Source organism: Jaculus jaculus, chromosome 1, assembly GCF_020740685.1.
Source record: "Jaculus jaculus isolate mJacJac1 chromosome 1, mJacJac1.mat.Y.cur, whole genome shotgun sequence".
NCBI lineage: Eukaryota > Metazoa > Chordata > Mammalia > Rodentia > Dipodidae > Jaculus > Jaculus jaculus.
This window is the reverse complement of record NC_059102.1, coordinates 120,405,280-120,426,013: the sequence shown is the minus strand read 5'-3', so window position 1 is coordinate 120,426,013 and position 20,734 is coordinate 120,405,280. Positions and strand designations below refer to the sequence as shown.

The following is a 20,734-nucleotide window of genomic DNA, read 5'->3' as shown; positions in this document are numbered from 1 at the left end:
AGCCAAGTTCAGGTACAGATAAGGACCTGTTGGGAACCAGGGACATCCTAAAATGTAGTAGAGTTCAGCCTCCCCACCCTTGGTTTCTGGGTCACCCACAGTCTCCTCTACCCAGACCACAGAATGTTAACTGCACTGTTGCAAAGACACAGACTCTTAAATTCTCCATTGTCGCTCTTTGGAGCTCGTCGTGAAACATGTTGCTTCTAGCTGTCACCAAAGTTCATAGTTTTTGAGCCAGGCTGTGTGATCAGAAACACCTTGAAAGCTTTTGAGCAAATCCGATTCCTGGGGACCACTCTTGTGTGTGGGATTCTAACTCCATAGGCATGGAGTAGCATGTGGGTGGCTTAGGTTGGTACAAAACTCTGCAAGTGGTACTGGCACCCACATCTTCCCAGTTTAAAAGAGAGAGAGAGAAAAACTTTATTTAAGCAGAGGCATTTATATTTTACCTAAGTAAGCCCTGCTTGTGCTACTTGTTGCTTTCTGCCTCTCCCTCTCTTCCCCTTTTTTGGTTATTCCTGCAACCAGTTGCAGTCTGGTTCAGGATTTTCCATGAGTGAGTGTGTGTGTGTGTGTGTGTGTGTGTTTTGCATGTCAGTTTTTTTATTTTTTTTTTAAGAGCTGACAGTTAAACAGCACGAGAAAGCCTCATGCTGTTCAATCCAGGCAGTTGCAAACTTTTTTGATAGACACCTGGAATCTACTAAGAAGGTAGAGCTGGCATGGTGCCAAATCCAGCATTCTCACCCCACTCATTTTCTGGGACACATCGCCTGCCTATGTATCAGCTTCTGTGTGCCTATTTGGCCAGCTTCTTCAATCCCAAAGTACTGTGGAGGCCACCTGCCTTCAGACTGCTGGGTTTTCCATGCTCCATCCTCCAAGTAGCTCACAAACTCCCCATGAGAACCCATCCGCCCAGCGAGGAGGCTCTGGAATGCTTTCCTGCAGTCCCAGGGGATGATGTTCCCCCCACTTTCTCATTTGCCTTGGACTCCCTTCTGACAATGCACAATGCCAGGCGTGTGCAGGAGGGGTTTATGGTGGGAAGTTGGGGCTTGGTGGTGGCTGGGAAAGAGCTGCCCTTTGTTGACTTTTGTATGTGTTTGTCAGGTACCTGTTTGTTTTACAACTCAGGCATGACATTCTTTCTGGAAAGTAAGTATGTTTTTGTTCTAACTCTTCATCCAGGATAGAGCATAGTGTATCTCAAAATAATTCATTGTTTTAACTCTTTTGCCCTTGTTCCCTTTCCAAATTCAAAAAAATAAAGTGCACCAGGCATTGTAAAGTGAGTCTAATACTTGTATTGCTGTCATTACCATCCTGTTTTAAATGATGATTATATGGCTTGAAGCATTTCCAAGAGCATTTAATATCTTAGGTGATGTGCATTTGGGAATGATTCTCTCCCTGATCACATCACCTGCCCCATTCATAATGGCTTTTGTCGTATTTGCAAGCAAGACCTGCTATTAGTATGTATACACGTACAAGTATTTGGGCCAGTCAAGAAGCCTCAGTCGTTACCATCCACCACTGAAGTAGTGGAAGGAGGTTGCGTTCTGACCCTGCTAGAAAGAAACTTAGACATCCCATCTCATTTCCTTCCCCTCTTAAAAATGGTTTTCAAATGATGGGTTTCTGGCTATAGCTATACACAGTGATTACTGAGCACGAGAAACATTCTCACTGTACTGGGTTAATTTTTGCAGTCAGCGTTAATGTATTTTAAAGATAAGAGATTTCACCTTTTATATTTACATCATTTTTAGAGGAGATATTGAATATTTTCTGTCACATGAAAAGCCTAGGCTATATTGAGTCTGTGAAGTAATACCTGGTGTTACCAACAAGAATACCATTCTGATTCCGAATATAACCTGAAGGGAATTTTTAAATGTAACTTGTGCGAATTTACAAACTCATAGTATCTGAGCTACAAACATGCCAGTGGCATATGCTGCATAGAACGAGTGGATTGTACGGTGTATACATTTGCCTTCTTCAGCCATGCAATACAGACCTTTGGCTGGCGTATATTATGAGTGTGTGTCTATTTTTCTCTTTTCCATACCGTGCTCCTCATACTAAAGGCCTCGTAAATGTAGATACTGTCTTCAGTTTGGAAAAATATTGATGGCAACACTGCATGTGTATAGCACTTTGCAGTTCGAGTCCACTTCTGCCCAACTTGCTCTGCTCCAAAGCAGAATGAGGGCCTGGTCCTGGCACTGCTCCCATCAGCTGGACGACCTCGGCCGAATCTCCAGACTGCTCACTTTCTCGTCTGCAAAATGGAAGTTGGGGGCTGGGCATTGGCCACATCCACCCTACGGGTTTATAAATGTCACACATTGATTAAATTGGACAACATATATGAAAAGGCTCTGAAAAACTCTAAAGTGCTATACCAATTTTATGCCATTACTATTTTTCTACTTGGAATTTTAAGTATGAATGATATTACTACCTGCAATATTATTCCTCTCTGCCTGTGCCTCAGTTATACTGACTAGAATGCTGAGCACAGCCAGTGGCCCTGGCAGTAATGGATATGGTATCAGTGTTTATCTTTAACACTATGACCTTGTTTCATGGAAGATTTAAGGCAGCTTGAAAAGATGCATGTACTGTATCAAGATAAATTTAAAATAAGTCTTAAAATAATAAGACAAAGGGAAGGCTTTCATTGTTTTCTAAGCTTCCCCATTCTTAACCAAATTAAATAAATTTGTCTGTATGGCTGATAGAAGTGTACTTGGATTGGATTATGTTGCCATAGGATGAGAACTGACCTTGGGAAAGTTGTAATATATGTGCTAGTTTGTTTGTGCTCTTTGATGCAGATTAGTAGAACCAGAGCCCTTGTGTAGGTATGGCTGGCTCTTAAAGAATGACTTCATTGACGCTTGGCATGGTGCTGAGACATGTAGCTTCCTATTTGGAGTTCATTTCTCTTCTTTCTTTCAAGATTGAAGTGCCCCTATGAAATAGCTGTGGAATTGGCTGCTCTCTGTCTACAAGGTACACTCATCTTCAGTACTAATTAGCATTTTAAAGCTATTGCTTTCACTTCAATAAATGAGCATATACTGTGTGCCAGGCCTAGTACCCAGCTTCCTCCCAGGACACAAATGAACATGACACAGCCTCTGCTCCCAAGCGCTCGCAGCCTAGTGAGGAAGGCAGGCACCGACACCAAGGGAAGGGCAGGTTCTCCAGCAATAAAACTATGTGGGAGGGGGGCTGGAGAGATGGCTTAGTGGTTAAGGTGCATGCCTGCAAAGCCAAAGGACCTTGGTTTGATTCAGGCTGGAGGCCCTGGTGCGCCCATTCTCTCTCTCTCTATCACTCTACTTGCCTATTTCTGTATTTCTCCCTCCCTCCCTCCCTCCCTCTCTCCCTCTCTCTCTCCCTCTCTCTCCCTCTCAAGTAAATAAATAAAATATTTAAAAAAAAACATGTGGAAGGGGTGCTGAAGAGGTGTCTTAGCAGTTAAGCGCTTGCCTGTGAAGCCTAAGGACCCAGGTTCAAGGCTCGATTCCCCAGGACCCACATTATCCAGATGCACAAGGGGGTGCATGAGGCCAGCTTGAGATACATGAGACTCCGTCCCAATAAAACCTGAATGAATAAATGAGGGAGGGAATGAATAAATGAATTTAAATAAAACCACAGAGAGGCAGCAATTGGATGGTATCTCAGGGTGAGATTCAAGAAGCTGGATTGGTTGATGGGCTCAGACTCCATTTAAGGAACATGAAGTGTGTGGGGTCCGCAGTGGCCCTTCGCAGGTTCTTGAGGAGGCGGGCCTGGACAGATGGACATTTTGGGATGATCATTGGCTGTGTGGGACGAAGGGCCTGCAACTGGGGTAGGACAGCAAAGGTAGATGTGATAGATACTGGAAATGAACCCACGTTTAAGCAGCCACAGCAGTGTAGAGAGCCAGACTTGATGGGTGTGAGGGAGGAGTCAACCGTGATTCCAGATGCTGTTGAGAGGAGGTATTGATGGCAGAGTGACGAGGGGGAGAGTCGGGCTCCTTTGGTGGAGGTGGCCCGTATGAGAGGCAGCAGTGCAGCAGCAGGCATCTGGTTAAGGCTCACTCCAAGGTCAGGCTGCAAAGAGGGCTGTGGGTCTCCAGCACGCGTCAGGTCTGCCTGCAGGATTATCCACATTGGCTGTTCTTCTGTAGGAGGCGCTGTTGGGCATAGATTAAAGTGCACAAAAAACACTAAAATCTCAAGCGTCTCATTAGCACATCAGGTAGGTGTATGTTATAGACTTGCTTATCAGTGTGCTCATTAGCTTTTTTTTTTATTAGATTGCCAGTTATGATAGATCCATTCATAGTATTTGTGAACACTGTAAGATTTGGCTTCCACTTGCGTATCTCACTGATTTTTAAAGTTGATATGAGAAGTATTATGAGATCAGTCTATACTCCTTATGGAATATTAGGATGAAGCACAGCAATCAGGGAAGTCGAAGGAACAAAGTAACCCCCAGGCCTGCCGTCCATAGGCAGCCAGTTTCCAGCTAAGAGGGATTTTGTTGTTGTTGTTTTCCAAGGTAGGGTCTCCCTGTAGCCCAGGCCGCCCTGGAATTCACTGTGTAGTCTCTCAGGGTGGCCTCAAACTCACAGTGATCCTCCTACCTCTGCCTCCCAAGTGCTGGGATTAAAGGTGTGTGCCATCATACCTGGCTCCAGCTAAGAGTTTTGAGTGGACTCTTGAGAGTTGTAATTCTGATCAGAGACATATAGAAAACTTTAGTTTAATTTCTTAGTATTTTTACTAAGTGTATTTGTCATGTTTATACTCATCATATTTTTTTTAAAGATTATAGGATATTTCCATTGCCAGATACTTCTGTTCTTTAGTCACCTCCTAAGTCCTGTTGTCTGATAGGGCTTGGCCTTGGCACATAGTAGATCTCAGTAGATCTTGGAGAGACCCTGAGGGCGCATTCAAGGTACTGATAAGGCTATCTGTAGCATCAGTACCAACTATAGTGCCACTGGGTGCCATAGGACATGCGGGCCTGGGAAGAGGGCAGCAACCCCTCACTTTGGATAAGGGCAGATTTTACCAGTGTAGCCAGTGGCCTTTATCTACACTGGAGTTCCTGAGCTGCAAGAGGCCTCCTGGGCCAGCCCTCCAGGTTATGTCACAATGGTACTAATGTAAGGAAAGCATCTGTGTCAGGCCTGTGGCTGTTAATCACCAACGAGGTTCCTCCTGAGGCCATTGGCTTGCTTGTTGTCCTAAATGACTAGCGGGTGAGGCGCACCTTATATGATGGCAGCCGCACAGCACTCACGTGGTCCAGTTGCAGTTGAGCTGTAAAAAGCAGAGCAGACAAGAATAAAGTCAGCTGCCTGTGACCCTTTCTTGGAGAAATTACCCATTTGAGTTGGAGTCTTATGATTAATGTAGCTTAAAATGAAATCCTTATGTCAGGTACAAGTAAAAAGAGTTTTAAAACTTAGGTACACACAGGGAAGCCCTTGTCACAGTGACCCCCCCCCATGCCCCCACCCCTCCACCCCCGTCTGCTGGCTAAATGCCGTTGCCTATTCTCTGCAGCAGGGCTGCTTGCCTAAGTTCTGAAGAACACTGTCTGGGCTCTGTGGATATGAATAAAGTGAAGGGTTGAGGTTCCTCCTGAGGCTGAGCCTTGAACACATGTCCTGGTGCAGTTCTTCTTGAATGAATGGTTGCCCCCTTAGTTGAGATGCAGTTGGAGCTATGTGGAGGCTATGCTCTTTGGGGAATAGATTTGTAAAAGACTTGAAAATTCATCCAAGTAAAAGAGAAAATGGAAAGGGAGGAGCAAGACTGAGACAATCATTTGCTGCATTCCTATAGCCTAGTTTCATCCTTGTAACAGCTTCCATTCTGCAGGCAGAGAGCAGAGAACGGAGTGGCTCAGGGGCTTGCCCAGGGCTGTGCGGAGCTGTGGAGGAGCTGCGATTCAGTGTCTCCTATCCTCCAGGAGTAGTCTCCATGCCGTGGCCTCTCTGGAGCCAATTCGGGCTGCAGAGGTGGCAGACTCTTGAAGGGTCAATAGAAAGCAAAATAATGTCCCAGGCGTCACTGGGGCCTAGCTTAGTGCACTATAGAGGAGCTGGGACATGGCCCCTTTCTCACTCTGAGCACATCTGGAGGCCTTGCCATCGCCTGCCTTCTCTGTCTAGTGCTTCCTGATGTTTGTCACATAGTTGATTCTGTCTTGTTCAGATACCACCAAACGTGGGGCTCCTCTGCCTCACAATGGGCCTGTGAGTTCAAGGAATATTACCTGAACCTCTTCCCAGCTTATACAAAGTTGGGACTTTTCAGGTACCTAGCTCCACAGTGACCTCATAGGCTGAAGACAGTGGTGGGGGGCCCCCTCTAGCATGGGCACCCAGCCTTACCCTTCTAGTTAGAGACTGTTTCCAGAGTGGTCTTCATGTGGGCCTTAACCTACACAGGTACAGTGAAGAACGGCATTCAGTTGAAGAAACATCTGCCAGATCCCTGCTCCGTGTCACGGTTGTCTTGTACAAGACTCTCCTGCATCAGCCTTTACCGCTTCCTACTCATGAAGACAGTTGCTTTGTTTTGAGACAGGTTCTCACTCTATAGCCCAGGCTGGCCTTGACCTCAAAGTTCACCTACCTCAGCTTCTTGACTGATTGCTGGGATCATAGGCATGTCCCACCACACTCAGTACAAGGACATTTCATCCACCCTGTAAGCCAGCAGGTGCCCTTCTCCCGAAAGACAGGGATCCTAAGAGGCCATGCATAACTTAAAGGGGTAGTAAAGAGAGGTGCTGGATCCATAGTTGCAACTGTCCTTGGGTACATGCAGCTTGGTCTAGTGGTGGCGTTGATACTTGGAACAGATTTCCCAGGGCCAGTCACATTAACATTACCAGGAGCTTGTTGAAATGCAAATTCTGGGGCTGGGGAAGCAGTTCAGCAATAAGAACATTTGCCATACAAGCATGAGCACCTGAAACCACCTGAGTTTGATCCCCAGCACCCACACAAAGAAGCTGGGCATTAGCACGTGTGCCTGTAACCTCAGTCCTGTGGTGGGGCAGAGGCTGGAGAATCACTAGGGCTCACAGGTCAGCTAGTCTGACCAAAATACAGGCGCTGCAGGCACAGTGAGAAACCGTCTCAAGGAAACAAGGCAGAAGAGTAATAGAGGGTACAATCTCCTCTGACCACAACATGTGTGTGCTTGGGGTACACACACACCTGTGCACACACATGTGTATTCCACACACATACCACATATTACATGTGCATGCCAAGAAAAATTTTAAAATGGATCCCTCAGATTATCTTTAGGTGCCTTTAAGCTCAGAAACCACTGTTGGGCTAAGGAGATGACCAATGCATAAAGAGTTTGCTGCATAAGTATGAGGACTGGGGTGTAGATCTCAACTCCCACGTAAAGGCTAGGTGGGCTTGGTGGTCTTTTTGTAATCCTGGCACTCAGGATGTAGAGACCAGGCAGTGTGAGGACAATCTAGCTAGCTAGAGTAGCCCCAATGGCAAACTCTGGGTTCAAGTGAGGAACTCTTGACTCCATAAATAAGATAGAGAACGATTGAGGAAGACATCCAATGTTGACTTTTGGCGCCCACATGCCTGTGAACACATATGCCCCACACTCACCACACACATGCATGCTGCCCCTCCCACACAAAGACCACCACTGTGGGTCAGTGCTTTTCCAGGGTAAGTCAGCACCTAGGTCCCCAGGTATCCTGTGAAAAGGCAGGTGGTGTCTGAGCCATTCCAGGGCAGACATGAGAGTCTGCATGGTGAATAAGCTCCCAGGTGGTGCCTATGCTACTGGCCTGTGAACCACACTTAGTGGAGCCAGGAATTGAGGAAGCTGAGGGATTTCTTTCCATTCTGTAATCTGCCAGGGTTGAGTCTAGAGAGTAAGTTTTCTTGTGCTCTGAAGGAATAGGGCCACCATGTCCCTAGGCCCTCCATTCTGTGGTTGACTCAGCAAGAACAAGGACCCCGAAGCACATTTTGGGCTTTGCACTGGGAACGTCGCCCCTCTGCACAGCCTTCTCCTTCCTAGGCTCTGCCTGACTTGCTGCAGTCGCTCCTGCAGCCCACATACCCCACCTCTCACTCCCCCCCCCCACATTCTGCATGGATTGCTTTCCTGGCCCATCCTCCTGAGCCCTGCAGACCCTGAAGTGCTGTTCTGACCTACACTTCACGAGAGCCCTGTGCTGCAGATGCTTCTGGGCTGATCCTCACAATTGCCTTTGATTGCAGATTCCCGAGTCTTGGGGAACTGTGAGCTGGGCCTGTTTGGGTGGGAGAAGCAGTCAGGAGGAAGGCAGCAATAACTGAGAGGAGGGCGCACCGTTTGGTGGGGAGGACACTCGGTGGGGGGACATTGGGGTGCTGCCTGGGGATTATGAGTGCGGTCTTCCTGCAAAGCAGGTGTTACATGTCAGGGACTCCTGTGCCCCCTAATCACGCTAAATGCTTCTGGACCTGGCCACCGCAATAACCTGAAGTGTTTCCATGTCTCCTGTTTTCCTTTCTTTTATGAAACTGCAGCGGAGCTTGGGGAATGTGAGCTTCCAGAACACACACCAGAGCTTGTGTCTGAGTTTCGGTTCATCCCAAATCAGACAGAAGCAATGGAATATGATATCTTCCAAAGATGGAAAGAGTGCAGGTACCTCGATGTGACCCTCTTGAATGCTGATTTGTTTACGTATTTTGTCCTCTGTGCTTGCCAGACTCTATTGTCTAGTATAGAAATTGCTCAACTATAAAACCACAATCCCAGCTTGTAACTTCTCTCCGGCTCTTGCTTTGCTCCTGTTTTCCCAAAGGCCCATGTGTCATGTCTCTTCTGAGAAACATGCAGCAAGAATCAAGCCATACCGAGCCTCGGATTGGTTTGTTTGTTGCTGCCAAGGGCATCGCACTGTCCTGGTGACACTTTGGGTGTGGACAGCAATGAGGCACTGCCTTGACACACTCCCATACACATGTGTTTCTGGGGACCTTGACTTGAATCTTTCAGAAGAAACATTTTAGAAATACAGGCGAAACATCCCTAAGGTGAATATCCTGGATCTAAAATATAATAACTTTCTGAATGCCAACCCAGTGACACATTTGGAAATTCCACACCTGGCTTCTTGGAACAGGTCCAAGTTAAAATGCAGATAATAAAAATAGAGGGGCTGGAGAGATGGCTTAGAAGTTAAGGCGCTTGCCTGCAAAGCCAAAGGACCCAAGTTCGACTCCCCAGGACCCATGTAAGCTGGATGCACAAGGTGGCGCATGTGCCGGGAGTTCATCTGCAGCAGCTGGAGGCCCTGGTACCTCCATTCTCTCCCTCCCTCTCCCCCCGCCCCCGCCTGTTTCTTTATCTCTCACTCAAATAAATAAAGATGAAATATTTTTTAAAATAGAACATAAAATTAGTTTCAGGTTATGTGTCTAGGGTGAATGAAACATAGTGAATTTCATGTTTAGAGTTGGATCCTACCATCTAAAATATCTCATTATCAATATGCAAGTACTCCATAACCTGAAAAATAAAGCATGGAATTATAAACATTCCTGATCTCAGATAAGGTGCATCTCGCCTATACACCTGTTATATAGGAATATTCCCAGTTGAGAGCATGCATGTACATTATGTTCCAGGAAGTGGGGTTATCTTGCTGAAAGCCAGCATGGCATTGGTCTGTTTGGTTTCTTCCAGCAGCCACCACCCTGATTTATCAGGTCTTTTGGCCTGAACTGATGGGGCCATGTCTCACTGTTTCCCATAGGCTAACCTTTCCTGTCTGCCACTCCATCTGTCCCCAAACCACCTCTTCCCAGTCACTCCTGGATCGAAACTAGCATCACCTCCTGTTGTCCGTCAGTCTTCTTGTTCTAATGGAAGGTGGCATGACTGTGTTGTCATTGTTAATACTGATATAGTACAGAAGTGTGTGGATATAACATCACCCCACTGCACCCCTCCCTTACACATAGCCTCTTTTCTCCTAGCCTTTCTTCCCCTTTGCATTAAACTATGGTCTTGTTTTCTTAAGTGATGCTATTACAAACATCATTCTGTGATCTTTCTAGTCAATTAGAAAGCATGTTGTCGGAGGTCATTTCATGTCAGTATGATTAGTGCTCTTCATTACTGTAACTCCTGCATGACCTTTGTAGCATGGTGAGCCCTTCTGACCCCTGTGGGTGTGCAAGACCGAGATTACATGTGTCTCCCTTGGTTTTTCTAAGGGGAAAGAGCCCTGCCCAGGCGGAACTCTCCTATCTGAATAAAGCGAAGTGGCTGGAAATGTATGGGGTAGACATGCACGTTGTCAGGGTAAGAACTGTGTGGGTTTAAGTCACATTGTTTTGCTATTACTGAAAAGTATGTAGTGTGCCAACAAAGTAACTTTTGGTGAGAAAATGTTTTACATTCTGCTCTGTGACGACCTGTTAGAACTGCCTACCGATTGTCACTTCGTTTGTTTGTAGGGAAGAGATGGCTGTGAATATTCTCTTGGACTGACCCCGACAGGCATATTAATCTTTGAAGGAGCTAACAAAATAGGCTTATTCTTTTGGTAATTTAGTTTTGTCTAATATTAAAAATGTCTTTTCCTATTTTGTGGTGGAAGTCTATGTGATGGATGATTTTGAGGGACATTGCAACACTCAGATTTGATTTAAAAATCACACCATCCTGTTGTCATTGTGGGTGTGTGGCAGTTGTACTGAAACTTCTGGATAATCATATCTAAAAGAATGAATGATTTCTTTTTCTTAGCCAATCTTATCTTAAAAGTAGAGAGGAAACTGCTACTTGGTGTGTAGAAGCTTGTGCTGCAGAATGCCCTTTTTAAAATGCTTTCTCCCTGCCTAGGCCCAAGATCACCAAAATGGACTTTAAAAAGAGCAAACTGACGCTTGTGGTGGTGGAAGATGATGACCAGGTAGGCCTTGTTCCCATTTGCTCTCCTGGAATGCAGTTTCCCTCCGTCCAGGTGACACACGCGGCCACCAGGACCTCTGCTTACCCTCTCAGGGCCGTGAGCAGGAGCACACCTTCGTGTTCCGGCTGGACAGCGCGCGCACCTGCAAGCACCTGTGGAAGTGTGCCGTGGAGCACCACGCCTTCTTCCGCCTGCGCGTGCCCGGGAACAGCAAGTCCACCAGATCGGACTTCATCCGGCTGGGCTCCCGCTTCCGCTTCAGGTGAGCAGCCATCAGAGTCCAGTGATTGGACTATGTGTCTCATCCCCGACTTCTTTCTTAGGGCCCGACCTGGAGGCCAGTCACGTAAGCACTTTTGGCCTCCATACCCTCAGTGATAAAGTGAACTAAATCAGGGGAAGATCCTGTATATGAAATGCTTGGTACCAGAAGTGTTAGCCATTTTGGAGTTTTCTGGGTTTTGGAATTTTGGAGGTATTACAAATATTTGAGCAGTAGGGCCCCTAAAGCTTTAGATTTGGGCACATTTTAGGCTTTGAATTTTTGGATTAGGCGTGTTCAACTTGTAATGACAGAATTGTTAGTAGTTTACAAATAGCCAGAGTGATTGGTATTAACCAGTACAGTGGCCAATAGCTACATGCAGCTATTTAAATTAGTGAACAGTTAATAAATTTTATAATGTTAGTTCATTGATTTCACCAGCCATTATACATTTCAAGTATTCAGTTCTGTTAGTGCTATACCAGATCTCTCTGTCTATCCGCTCTTAATCCTGAGAGCAGCCTCAGTAACACAGATTGAGTGTCCCCATCTCACTCAGCTCAAACTTGCACATAACCAGTAAGTAAAAATACAGAGACGGGGCTGGTGAAATGGCTTAGCAGTTAAGGCATTTGCTTGTGAAGCCTAAGGGCCCCAGTTCAATTCCCCAGGACCCATATAAGCCAGATGCACAATGGGGCACATGCATCTGGAGTTCATTTGCAGTGGCTAAAGGCTCTGGTACACCCATTCTTTCTCTATCTGCCTCTCTCTATGAATAAATAAATAAAATATTTTTAAAACACACACAGGGCCTGGAGAGGTGGCTTAGCGGTTAAGCACTTGCCTGTGAAGCCTAAAGTTCAAGGTTCGATTGCCCAGGACCCATGTTAGCCAGATGCACAAGGGGACGCACGCGTCTGGAGTTTGTTTGCAACAGCTGGAGGCCCTGGCACACCCATATTCTCTCTCTCTTTCTCTCTGCCTTTTTCTCTCTCTGTCTGTTGCTCATAAATAAATAAATAAATAAATAAATAAATAAATAAATATTTTAAAAAACAGAGAGAGAGAGAGCCCCCTAAGCAGTCTGGTTTCCTCCCCCCTTCCCTTTCTTCTTTTCTCCTACCCTCACTCTCTCTAAAGGCTTGCTCTAAGGCTGACCTGTTACTTACTATGCAGTCCCAGACTGGCCTTGAACTTATGGTAATCCTCCTGCCTCTGCCTTCCCTCTGTTTTTTAGTGACAGGATCTGACTGTGTAGTTCAGGCTGGCCAAGAACTTGTGATCCTCCTGCCTCTGCCCCCCAAGCACTGGGATGACAGATGTACACATCCATATCTGACTTTGGCTCCTGTATTCCTGCCACAGTGTTATTTCCTTTCCTGCTCATGTCAGAAGCTCTCACAATGATTAAGAATGAGAGCAGCATGTGTGTATACGTGTGCATCCTAGAGCAGGCGCAGTAAACGCTGGACTCTGGAAAGAGCCTGAAGAAACAGCTTGTTCTGATATATTTTTGCTTTGGAATTCAAGACTGTATCTTTGAGTGCATGAAAACCTCCTGGGTGTTTGTTAAAAATAAGAAGGTACAGCCTCATTCAAGACCTCTGTAGGCACATCCATGAGTGTCCACCCCGAGAATGTGCATTTTAACACACTCCTTGGTTTGATTTTTTTTTTTTTTTTTTCCTGAGTTAGAGTTTCTTTCCAGCTCAGGCTGACCTGGAATTCACTATATAGTCTCAGGGTGGCCTTGAACTCACAGCAGTCCTCCTACCTTTGCCTCCCAAGTGCTGGGATTAAAGTGTGTGTCTCCATGCCTGGCCCTTGGTTTGATTTTTGAGGCATATATATGAGTCTGAGAATCTCAGTTACACAATGGAAACCTTTATCTGGTTTTGTAACCTCTACCCACACATGGCATGTCCCTGAACTCTGTTCCAAATGCCAAAACAGTTGCTCATTTCAAATGTATCTACTGTGCAAGAAAGTGGCTGTGCATTTCTGTTTAAAGAAGTATTTTGTTTGAGTATGTTTTTAAATGCTCTAAGGGAAGGGGGGAAAAAAGTTCTTTTTGAGAACGAATGAACTCACAAGGCCCTTGGAGAATGGAAATACCACAGCCCAGCAAAGGCATGCAGAGCCACTCCTCAGCATGCTAGCAGGTTGAATCGGGCAGGGGAGGACAGCTGAGGAGATTGTCAAGGCAGGCTTTTCCCTCCTTGGAGGAATCTCCTTCGCCCCTCGCCTGGGATCAGTTCTCATATGGTGGCCTCTGCTTTCAGGGAGAAGTGCAGAAGGGAGTGGAGTTTGGAGATGAGGTTGCCCCATGGGAGCACTTGAAGCAGGTGGTGGTGGATTCCTTCCATCTGATGAATCTCATCAGGGGCAACTGGGTTGGAGCAGTGGTAGGTAGATCAGCAGAGAGTAGTGTGCCTCCTGGAAGCTTCAGGTGGCTTTTCCAAGGTTGAATTTGGAAAGACTGGATGAAAAAAGAAATATTTCGCTGGGCATAGCAAGGGAAGCCAAGGTTTAGTTAAGGGGCCATTGCTAACAGCCTTTTAAAAGACTGTCTCCGTAGTATGTTCATGGAAGGTCATCGTGTGTGCTAATCAAGGTTTTACCTAGTCAAGTGTTCCAAGTACTCAGACCTGCCTGATTTGTACAGCCAAGGAGCTGGTACTTAAATTGCAGGTTTTGTCCTTTGGTGGAAAGAAATGCCTGCCCCTGTAATAGAGCCTGGCTTGGCAGTGGAGACTTTCCAAGTAGAAGTCGTAAACTGTTTGTATCTTTACCAGGCAATTTCAAGCCAAGCTGAAATGTACATTGGAGCTCTTAAAAATAAAAAGTTCACTTGCAAATAGGCACGATATGCTGAGATTCTGGTACTGGTTACCTAACATACAAACAACTATTCCCTTCCCAGCGGGCGGACTGAATACCAAGCTACTCACGGCACCAGGCTGCGCAGAACCAGCACCTTTGAGAGGAAGCCTAGCAAACGCTACCCGTCCCGGCGGCATTCCACCTTCAAAGGTTGTATGGTGTCGCCGTTTAGTGGGCCATGTACCTCGTGAAGAAACCTGTTCAGCTCTGACCTTCTGACACTGTTGGGAAAAGAACAAACCAATCCCAGGGGGTTGTCTTGGTGGGGACTCAGTCCCCTTCTACCATGCCCCAGTCTTTAGTCTCTCATTGGATGTGCTTGTTGGCGTCTCCGCTTGCCTGTCGCCCTGTGCATTTGTCTCTTGCTTCCAGACCACAGTCCTCAGCGGTACGATAGGTGAACAACTTCACCCGTGCCTATGGAAAGTCCTTTGTCCATTCGGGTGGGGACATCAGGTTCATGTTAGTCAGAATTTTAGCAGCAGAGTACATGCAAAACTCACATTCAGTCCAGACACACCAATCTTTGAATGTAGCCAGATCCCAACATGCTGCCCCTTCCCCTTCCCAGCCCTCCCTAAATCTTAAGTGGGTGCACACCTGTGTGAGGCCTGGAACCAGGCTGTGCTCACTCAGTGAACAAATAAGCAAGCCGGATCAATGTGTTTAAACAGAGCCTTCCAATCTCAGCTCATAGGTAGTCTTTCTCCCAACAGGTCAATTCCACTGGACATCCCCAAGCTTGCCGCGAGGGCTTTTGCCCTCTGCCTCCCTCACCTGCTTGTCCTTATTTGTCACAAGCATGCTGTACATTTTTCTTGCCCAGTCCAGGACGTAGTGGGCTCCTGTTCTGTGTCTTCCAGCATCTCTAACCTTCCGCTCCCTGCTTCCTTCCTTTACACACCAACAGCAGTAGTGTGGCAGCCAGAATGCTGTATTATTCTCAGCTGCTTTATGGGGGGGGGGGGTGGAGAGGAATGTCTACAGCCCAGAAAACGCGGCCTAGCCTTTGGGAGAGGAGAGGGTGGGAGCGCACCCCATCCACAGAGGGGACATGGCAGATGCAGAGTGACTGCAGCCGCTGGAGGGAACGCTGGGGGCAAAGGCTCATGGGGGGACTGTCACATCTGTGAACAGGATCATGGGAGGGGGTCTACAGAGTCACAGGTGTCCAGAAACACACCAGCATTGGGAAGAACTTTCCCAGTGTGAGCTCCTACACCCCCCCCCCCCCGCGCGTGTGTGCAGGCTCGAGGGGAAGGAGCCCCAGTGCCGTCTTCCTAGAGTGGGGGTGGGCACCCATTGGCTTGGGGCTCTTCCAGACTCCTGGTTCTGTGAGTCCCTCCGCTTTCTGGTCTCCATTTCATTTTTTTATCCTTCATTTTACTTTTTTTTTTTTTTATTCCTAGTTAGAGGCCTTACCATCATCTTTGTGAAGCTTTTAATAATTTTCCCTGCTATGTCTGTTTCAAAAGAAAGTAAAAGCCAGAGGAAGAAGGGCTCAGTGACAACCCACTATCATCTATGAGGCTGATTTTGAGTCTTAGGACCACCAAAAAAATTAAAATTTAAAAAATGTGATGTAGGGATCTGGGGAGATGGCTTAGTTGGATAAAGGGCTCGCTCTGCAAGCATAAAAACCTGATGTCTGTGGTGGCGCACGCCTTTAATCCCAGCACTCGGGAGGCAGAGGTAGGAGGATTGCCGTGAGTTCGAGGCCACCCTGAGACTACATAGTGAATTCCAGGTCAGCCTGAGCCAGAGTGAGACCCTACCTCAAAAAAAAACAAAAAACAAAAAACAAAAAAACAAAAAACAACAACAACAAAAAAAACCTGATGTCAATTCTCTGAACCCATATAAGAATTCCCGGTGGCGGGGGGTAGGGGGGGTGGCGGCTGGAGAATTGGCTTAGTGGTTAAGGCACTTGCCTGCAAAGCCAAAGGACCTCGGTTAGATTCCCCAGAACCCACATAAGCCAGATGCACAAGGGGGCATCTGCATCTGGAGTTCATTTGCAGTGGCTGGAGGCCCTGGCATTCACACATACACACACTCTCTCTCCAATAAGTAAATAAATTGTCAAGTAAATAAAAATAAAACTATAACAAAAAAAATGCCAGGTGTGGTAGTGCAGGCTTGTAATCCTAGTGCTGTGGAGATGGGGACAGGTGGAACCCTGGAGCTTGCCGGCCAACCAGTCTAGCCTAACTTAAAAGCTCCAGATCAGTGAGAGACTCTGTCTCAAAGGAAAAAAAAAAAGGTGGATGGGGGAATGGCATCCAAGGTTGTCCTCTGGCTCCCATATACATGCCCATACATGAGCAAGTATACCCACACCTTAAAAATGGGATATAAAATAAACACTGCCTCGTTCCCAGTCCCCTTCTGTGCGTACTCAGCCTCTTCCCTGTCAAGAAAATCTGCTCCGTGCTCTTCAGCACAGACGCATGCCTCAGTTTCATCCGAACCGCCTTTTCCTGGTTTGACGTTTCCATGCCCGTTTTCTCCATCTTGGCATGTTGAGCTCCTCCTCCGGGGCAAGGATAGTCCCTTGTGGTTGCATGCCAGCCTGTCCAGCCCTGGAAGCCTGCTCTAGAGGCTGGCCTAAAGAACTGAAGGCAGGAGCAGGGTGAATTAGAGGGAGGGATGTTGGCTGCCAGGAGAGAAGTAACCACTGTTCTGCCTGGCTCAAGGTGCAGACTGTCTTCTGAGAGAGAGAGATCTGTGTAAGACCGTACGTACAACAGAGTCTACGATGACATAACCTTTTGCTCTTCCTTTCCAGCAAGCAATCCCGTGATCGCTGCTCAGCTCTGGTAAGTGCCCCTAGCTCCCTGGTGCAGCTCTCCTCTAATTGCGGTGTTTGTTTGCAGTGTTGACTTTCTTCCCCAATACAATTAAACCAGAGTGACTCACCTGATAACCCCCCCCCCCATTTTCTGCTGCCTGGCTACACCATGCTCCCAGTTTTCAATAAGTACACAACAGAATGTTCTCAGATTGTTTTGCTGGAAAGCAACCACTCTGAGCAGCGTGCGCTTTGTTTGTTGGTACGGCGGATGGTACGGTGACAGGCACGTGTGCCTGGGCATAGCACGCAGTGGCAGGCGGAGGTGGCAAAGGAAGGTCATGTGTCTGAGCAAAGGCTCAGCAGGAATAGTTTCTGGGTTTTGCCTGTGACATTCAGGTGTCGGGAGACATTAAGCACCACTGGAATTCCTGCAGGAAAAGAACTTGTCACAGACGAACAGCTTCCAGCACCAGACTCGGCAAGCTTTCTGTCAAGGGCCAGATAGAAAATATTTTAGACCCTAGGTTGTGGCGACTGTGTCTTGCTGCCATCAGTCACCACACCAAAGCAGCCCTGGACCATATGCAATTGAAGGAGCATGGCTATGCTCTCATAGCACTGGATTCACCAACGCCAGGCAGTCAGATTTGGCCCCTGTGCCTAGAAGCATCTGGTGGGTTCTGTAATGTCCCCATTAGCCAGGTCACCCCTGGGCCAATTGAGTCATCTGTCTTCAAAGCTTCCCTTGTGAGGTTAGTGTGTTGTGCAGGCATCTGTCCCTCCTCCACACTCTGAAACCACCATTCTTCCTGTGTGAGTTTGGATTTGCTCCATGGACAGCTGTTGTGAGAGAGGCAGACTCTAGTTGTTAGATCCTTAGTCTGAACTCTAGGCCTGTTCCCCTCAGACAGGGCATGGAGTGTGGAGGGATTGGCTGCTGCTACTACTCCGAGCCCCAGCCAAGGCCTCCAGAGCTCCCCTTCCTACACCAGCTTTCACAAACTCATGCTAGGAACTTAGGCCTTCTTTCTAGGCCAGGATCATTTGCAAAATTTCCCTAACTTTTCTAGCCTGTAATTTACACCCCTCAGATCCAAGAAGCGTGACATAAAAGCTCAATGAACACAACAGGCTGAAGCAGAGCCGCTCTGGAGAGAGTGGGCAGGCCTATCTGTTCCGGGCTTCTGCCCCACCCACAGAAGCTGCAAGGCCCCTTTGAGGAACTCTGGGTTCTGGAGCAGCAAAGCCAGCCTGACTGCAGGCTGTGCTTGCAGAGTGGGTCAGGCCCAGCTCATTTGCCTCTTGACCCTGGGCTTTGCTGTCTGCGTGTAATGCGCGGGCGGGATTGTCCTCTGGAGCTGCTGCCTGGCACCCCTGCCAAGGGAAGGGGTGCTGTGAGGGCTCTTGTGGATGGGGATGGCAGTTGTGGGTTTACAGGCCTGCCCTGTGATTGGTTCTTGTGGCAGGTAGTATGCGGAAATGCATTTGCACCTTTTTCAGCCCATCAGGTGTGTAAAGCTTTTAATTCCTAGGGGAGTGTAAGCTACAGAATTCTTTGCTTTCTTAGGAGGTGATTTGTTTGTTTGTATTTCCCTAATAAAGTGACATTTCCCCAGTAGCATCTAGTGAAGATTATGTATTGGGAATGAAAACAAACTTTAAAAAAACAAAAACCTCCACACATAGAAAATAAAGCCCCAGTAAATATACCCTTTAGGAACAAATGCGCTAATAACCGCTGTTAGCAGCTGTTCAGTTGCTCTCTGCAGCCTGTGGGATGGGGTGAGGAGAATTGCCATGGGGTCCATGGATGAAATTGTGCGGTGAGCCACAGAAGTGCTACCAGAAAAAGAGAAATAGCACCTTGTAGAACACTGACCTACCTGCTGAGATCCAGCCTGGGCCATCTGGCCCAGAGCCTAGCTCCACTAGCAGCCCTCTCTGGAAACCACGCACAGAGCCAGTTAGATCCCAGACAAGACTCATAACCATGATATATTCCTCTCATTGTTGCAGAGGCAATAAACCTTGATTCCAGACACCACCCTAGCAACAGCGACTGCCTGGTGGCTGTGCTGGGCATGTGGGCTTTCTGGCAGGCATGGAGCTTGCATTTCCAACACACGATCTCAAACTAACCTGCTGTGTCTATATACATACACACACCATATCTGTGCATGTGTACATACACAGCATTTATGATGTATACATACATATATATTTTCTAGACTAGGTCTATTTAAGATGCCATCAAGATGGGATCATGCGTGAAGTACTTTGAATTTTTCCGTAGGTCTTTTAAGAGCCAGCCGTGATTGGTGACGAGAAGATACGCTTTGGTCCTGAACAGACGTTCAGTCAGCCCTGGCTCTGCCGTGGGCTAGCCAGTGACCCTCCGTGGCTTTCCTAATTCTCTGTTAGGCAACTGTTCCTTTATCTGTCAAATGAGGTGGGAGGCAACCTTGTTGACCTCGTAGCCCTGTTGTGTTGATTCAGTAATAACAGATGTGAGGCTCCCAGGATGGAGGCCCAGATGGAGTGAACCTTGTACAGTGGTGGCCAGATTGGCCGCAGTGTTGCTGAGTGAAGGGACCCACGTGGGGTGCCCACCATCGTACAGTGGAAGGCATCCCGAAAGTGCCTGCTGACTCTTCCTCCACCTGCAGGAAGCTCCGCACGGCACTAGAGCTCCCTGGTGCTATGGGGCTGCCCAGAAGTGCCAGGGAGGGTCTGCAATGGGAGCTGAAATAACTTGGTTTACGTAACTGAAAGGACTTCTTTCTGCCAACCAAATACAATATCATAGCTGCCTTCTGGCGTATTGCCTGGTGCTTGTCTTCTTGAGCCCAGTGAGGATCACAAGTTGTGCTGGCGGTTCTTCTGATGACATGCGCACATGTTTGTGTGAGCACCCAGTAAACAAAAAGAAACAGTACGTGACTGTCCCTAACGGAGTAGCCAGTGCATGGACTTCATCATAGACCCCTCCTACTGCCATCTTACAACCAGTGACATTATAATTTTTCTTTTTCTTTTTTACCTTTTAGCTCTAAAACAAATCCTGAAGTCCATAATTACCAGGTGAGATACATCTTTTAAAGAGTTTCTAAATGTTCTGCAATGAACTGTCATTATGCTTATCATCAGATTTTGAAGGGGGGCGGAGTAGCAATGCATTGTTTTATTGGGGGAGGGGAGTTGTTTTGAGAAAACTTTAATGCCGTCTCCTTCCTGACCACTGTCTCCTGCTGCTTGTCTGAATTGCTTGTCTCTTAATTCTGTTAACTGACATGTTTAAGTTTCCAAGCGGTCAAACACAACCTCTTAGTGGCATTCAAGTGAATGCTTTTTGTCAAAGTGTATCATGAGCCTAGGGAACACGAGTCCCATGAGATGTACCTCCAGGAGAGAATGTTTTGATCACCTACTTGGGAGACCTACCTACCTACCTACCTACCTTCCTTCCTTCCTTCCTTCCTTCCTCCCTCCCTCCCTCCCTCCCTCCCTCCGTTCCTTCCTTCCTTCCTTCTCCCCCTCCCTCCCCTTCTTGGATTTTACAGTGTCTACCAGGATGTAAAAGTACTGAGAAATCTTACAGGAAAGATACATGTTTGTTTTTTTTTTAGTCCAGTGTTTCTTTTTTGAACATCAATTAACCCCCACATAAAATCTAGCTTTGCCCCCTGCTTTTAGTAATGAACCCACTAACATTTCGTGGAGCAGTGGTTTGTAGAATCCATTCTGTAAAGCACTAAGCCTTTTGTCTGCAGGAGCACAGGGTCCCT

At 47.1% G+C, this 20,734-nt stretch overlaps 1 protein-coding gene across 6 annotated transcripts in view; it reads left to right on the top strand.

The window, feature by feature from the left end:
- The window catches only part of Epb41l4b (erythrocyte membrane protein band 4.1 like 4B), a 170,725-nt gene that overhangs the window by 71,661 nt on the left and 78,330 nt on the right, over positions 1–20,734 (top strand). For all 6 annotated transcript variants that reach the window (XM_045160207.1, XM_004657052.2, XM_045160198.1 and 3 more), the window contains exons 5-14: positions 1,120–1,164; positions 2,981–3,033; positions 8,606–8,726; positions 10,304–10,391; positions 10,547–10,635; positions 10,935–11,004; positions 11,097–11,266; positions 14,196–14,305; positions 16,944–16,974; positions 19,997–20,030. In XM_045160207.1, coding sequence (XP_045016142.1) covers positions 1,120–1,164; positions 2,981–3,033; positions 8,606–8,726; positions 10,304–10,391; positions 10,547–10,635; positions 10,935–11,004; positions 11,097–11,266; positions 14,196–14,305; positions 16,944–16,974; positions 19,997–20,030 — 811 coding nt within the window. The remainder of the gene's footprint in view (positions 1–1,119; positions 1,165–2,980; positions 3,034–8,605; positions 8,727–10,303; positions 10,392–10,546; positions 10,636–10,934; positions 11,005–11,096; positions 11,267–14,195; positions 14,306–16,943; positions 16,975–19,996; positions 20,031–20,734) is intronic.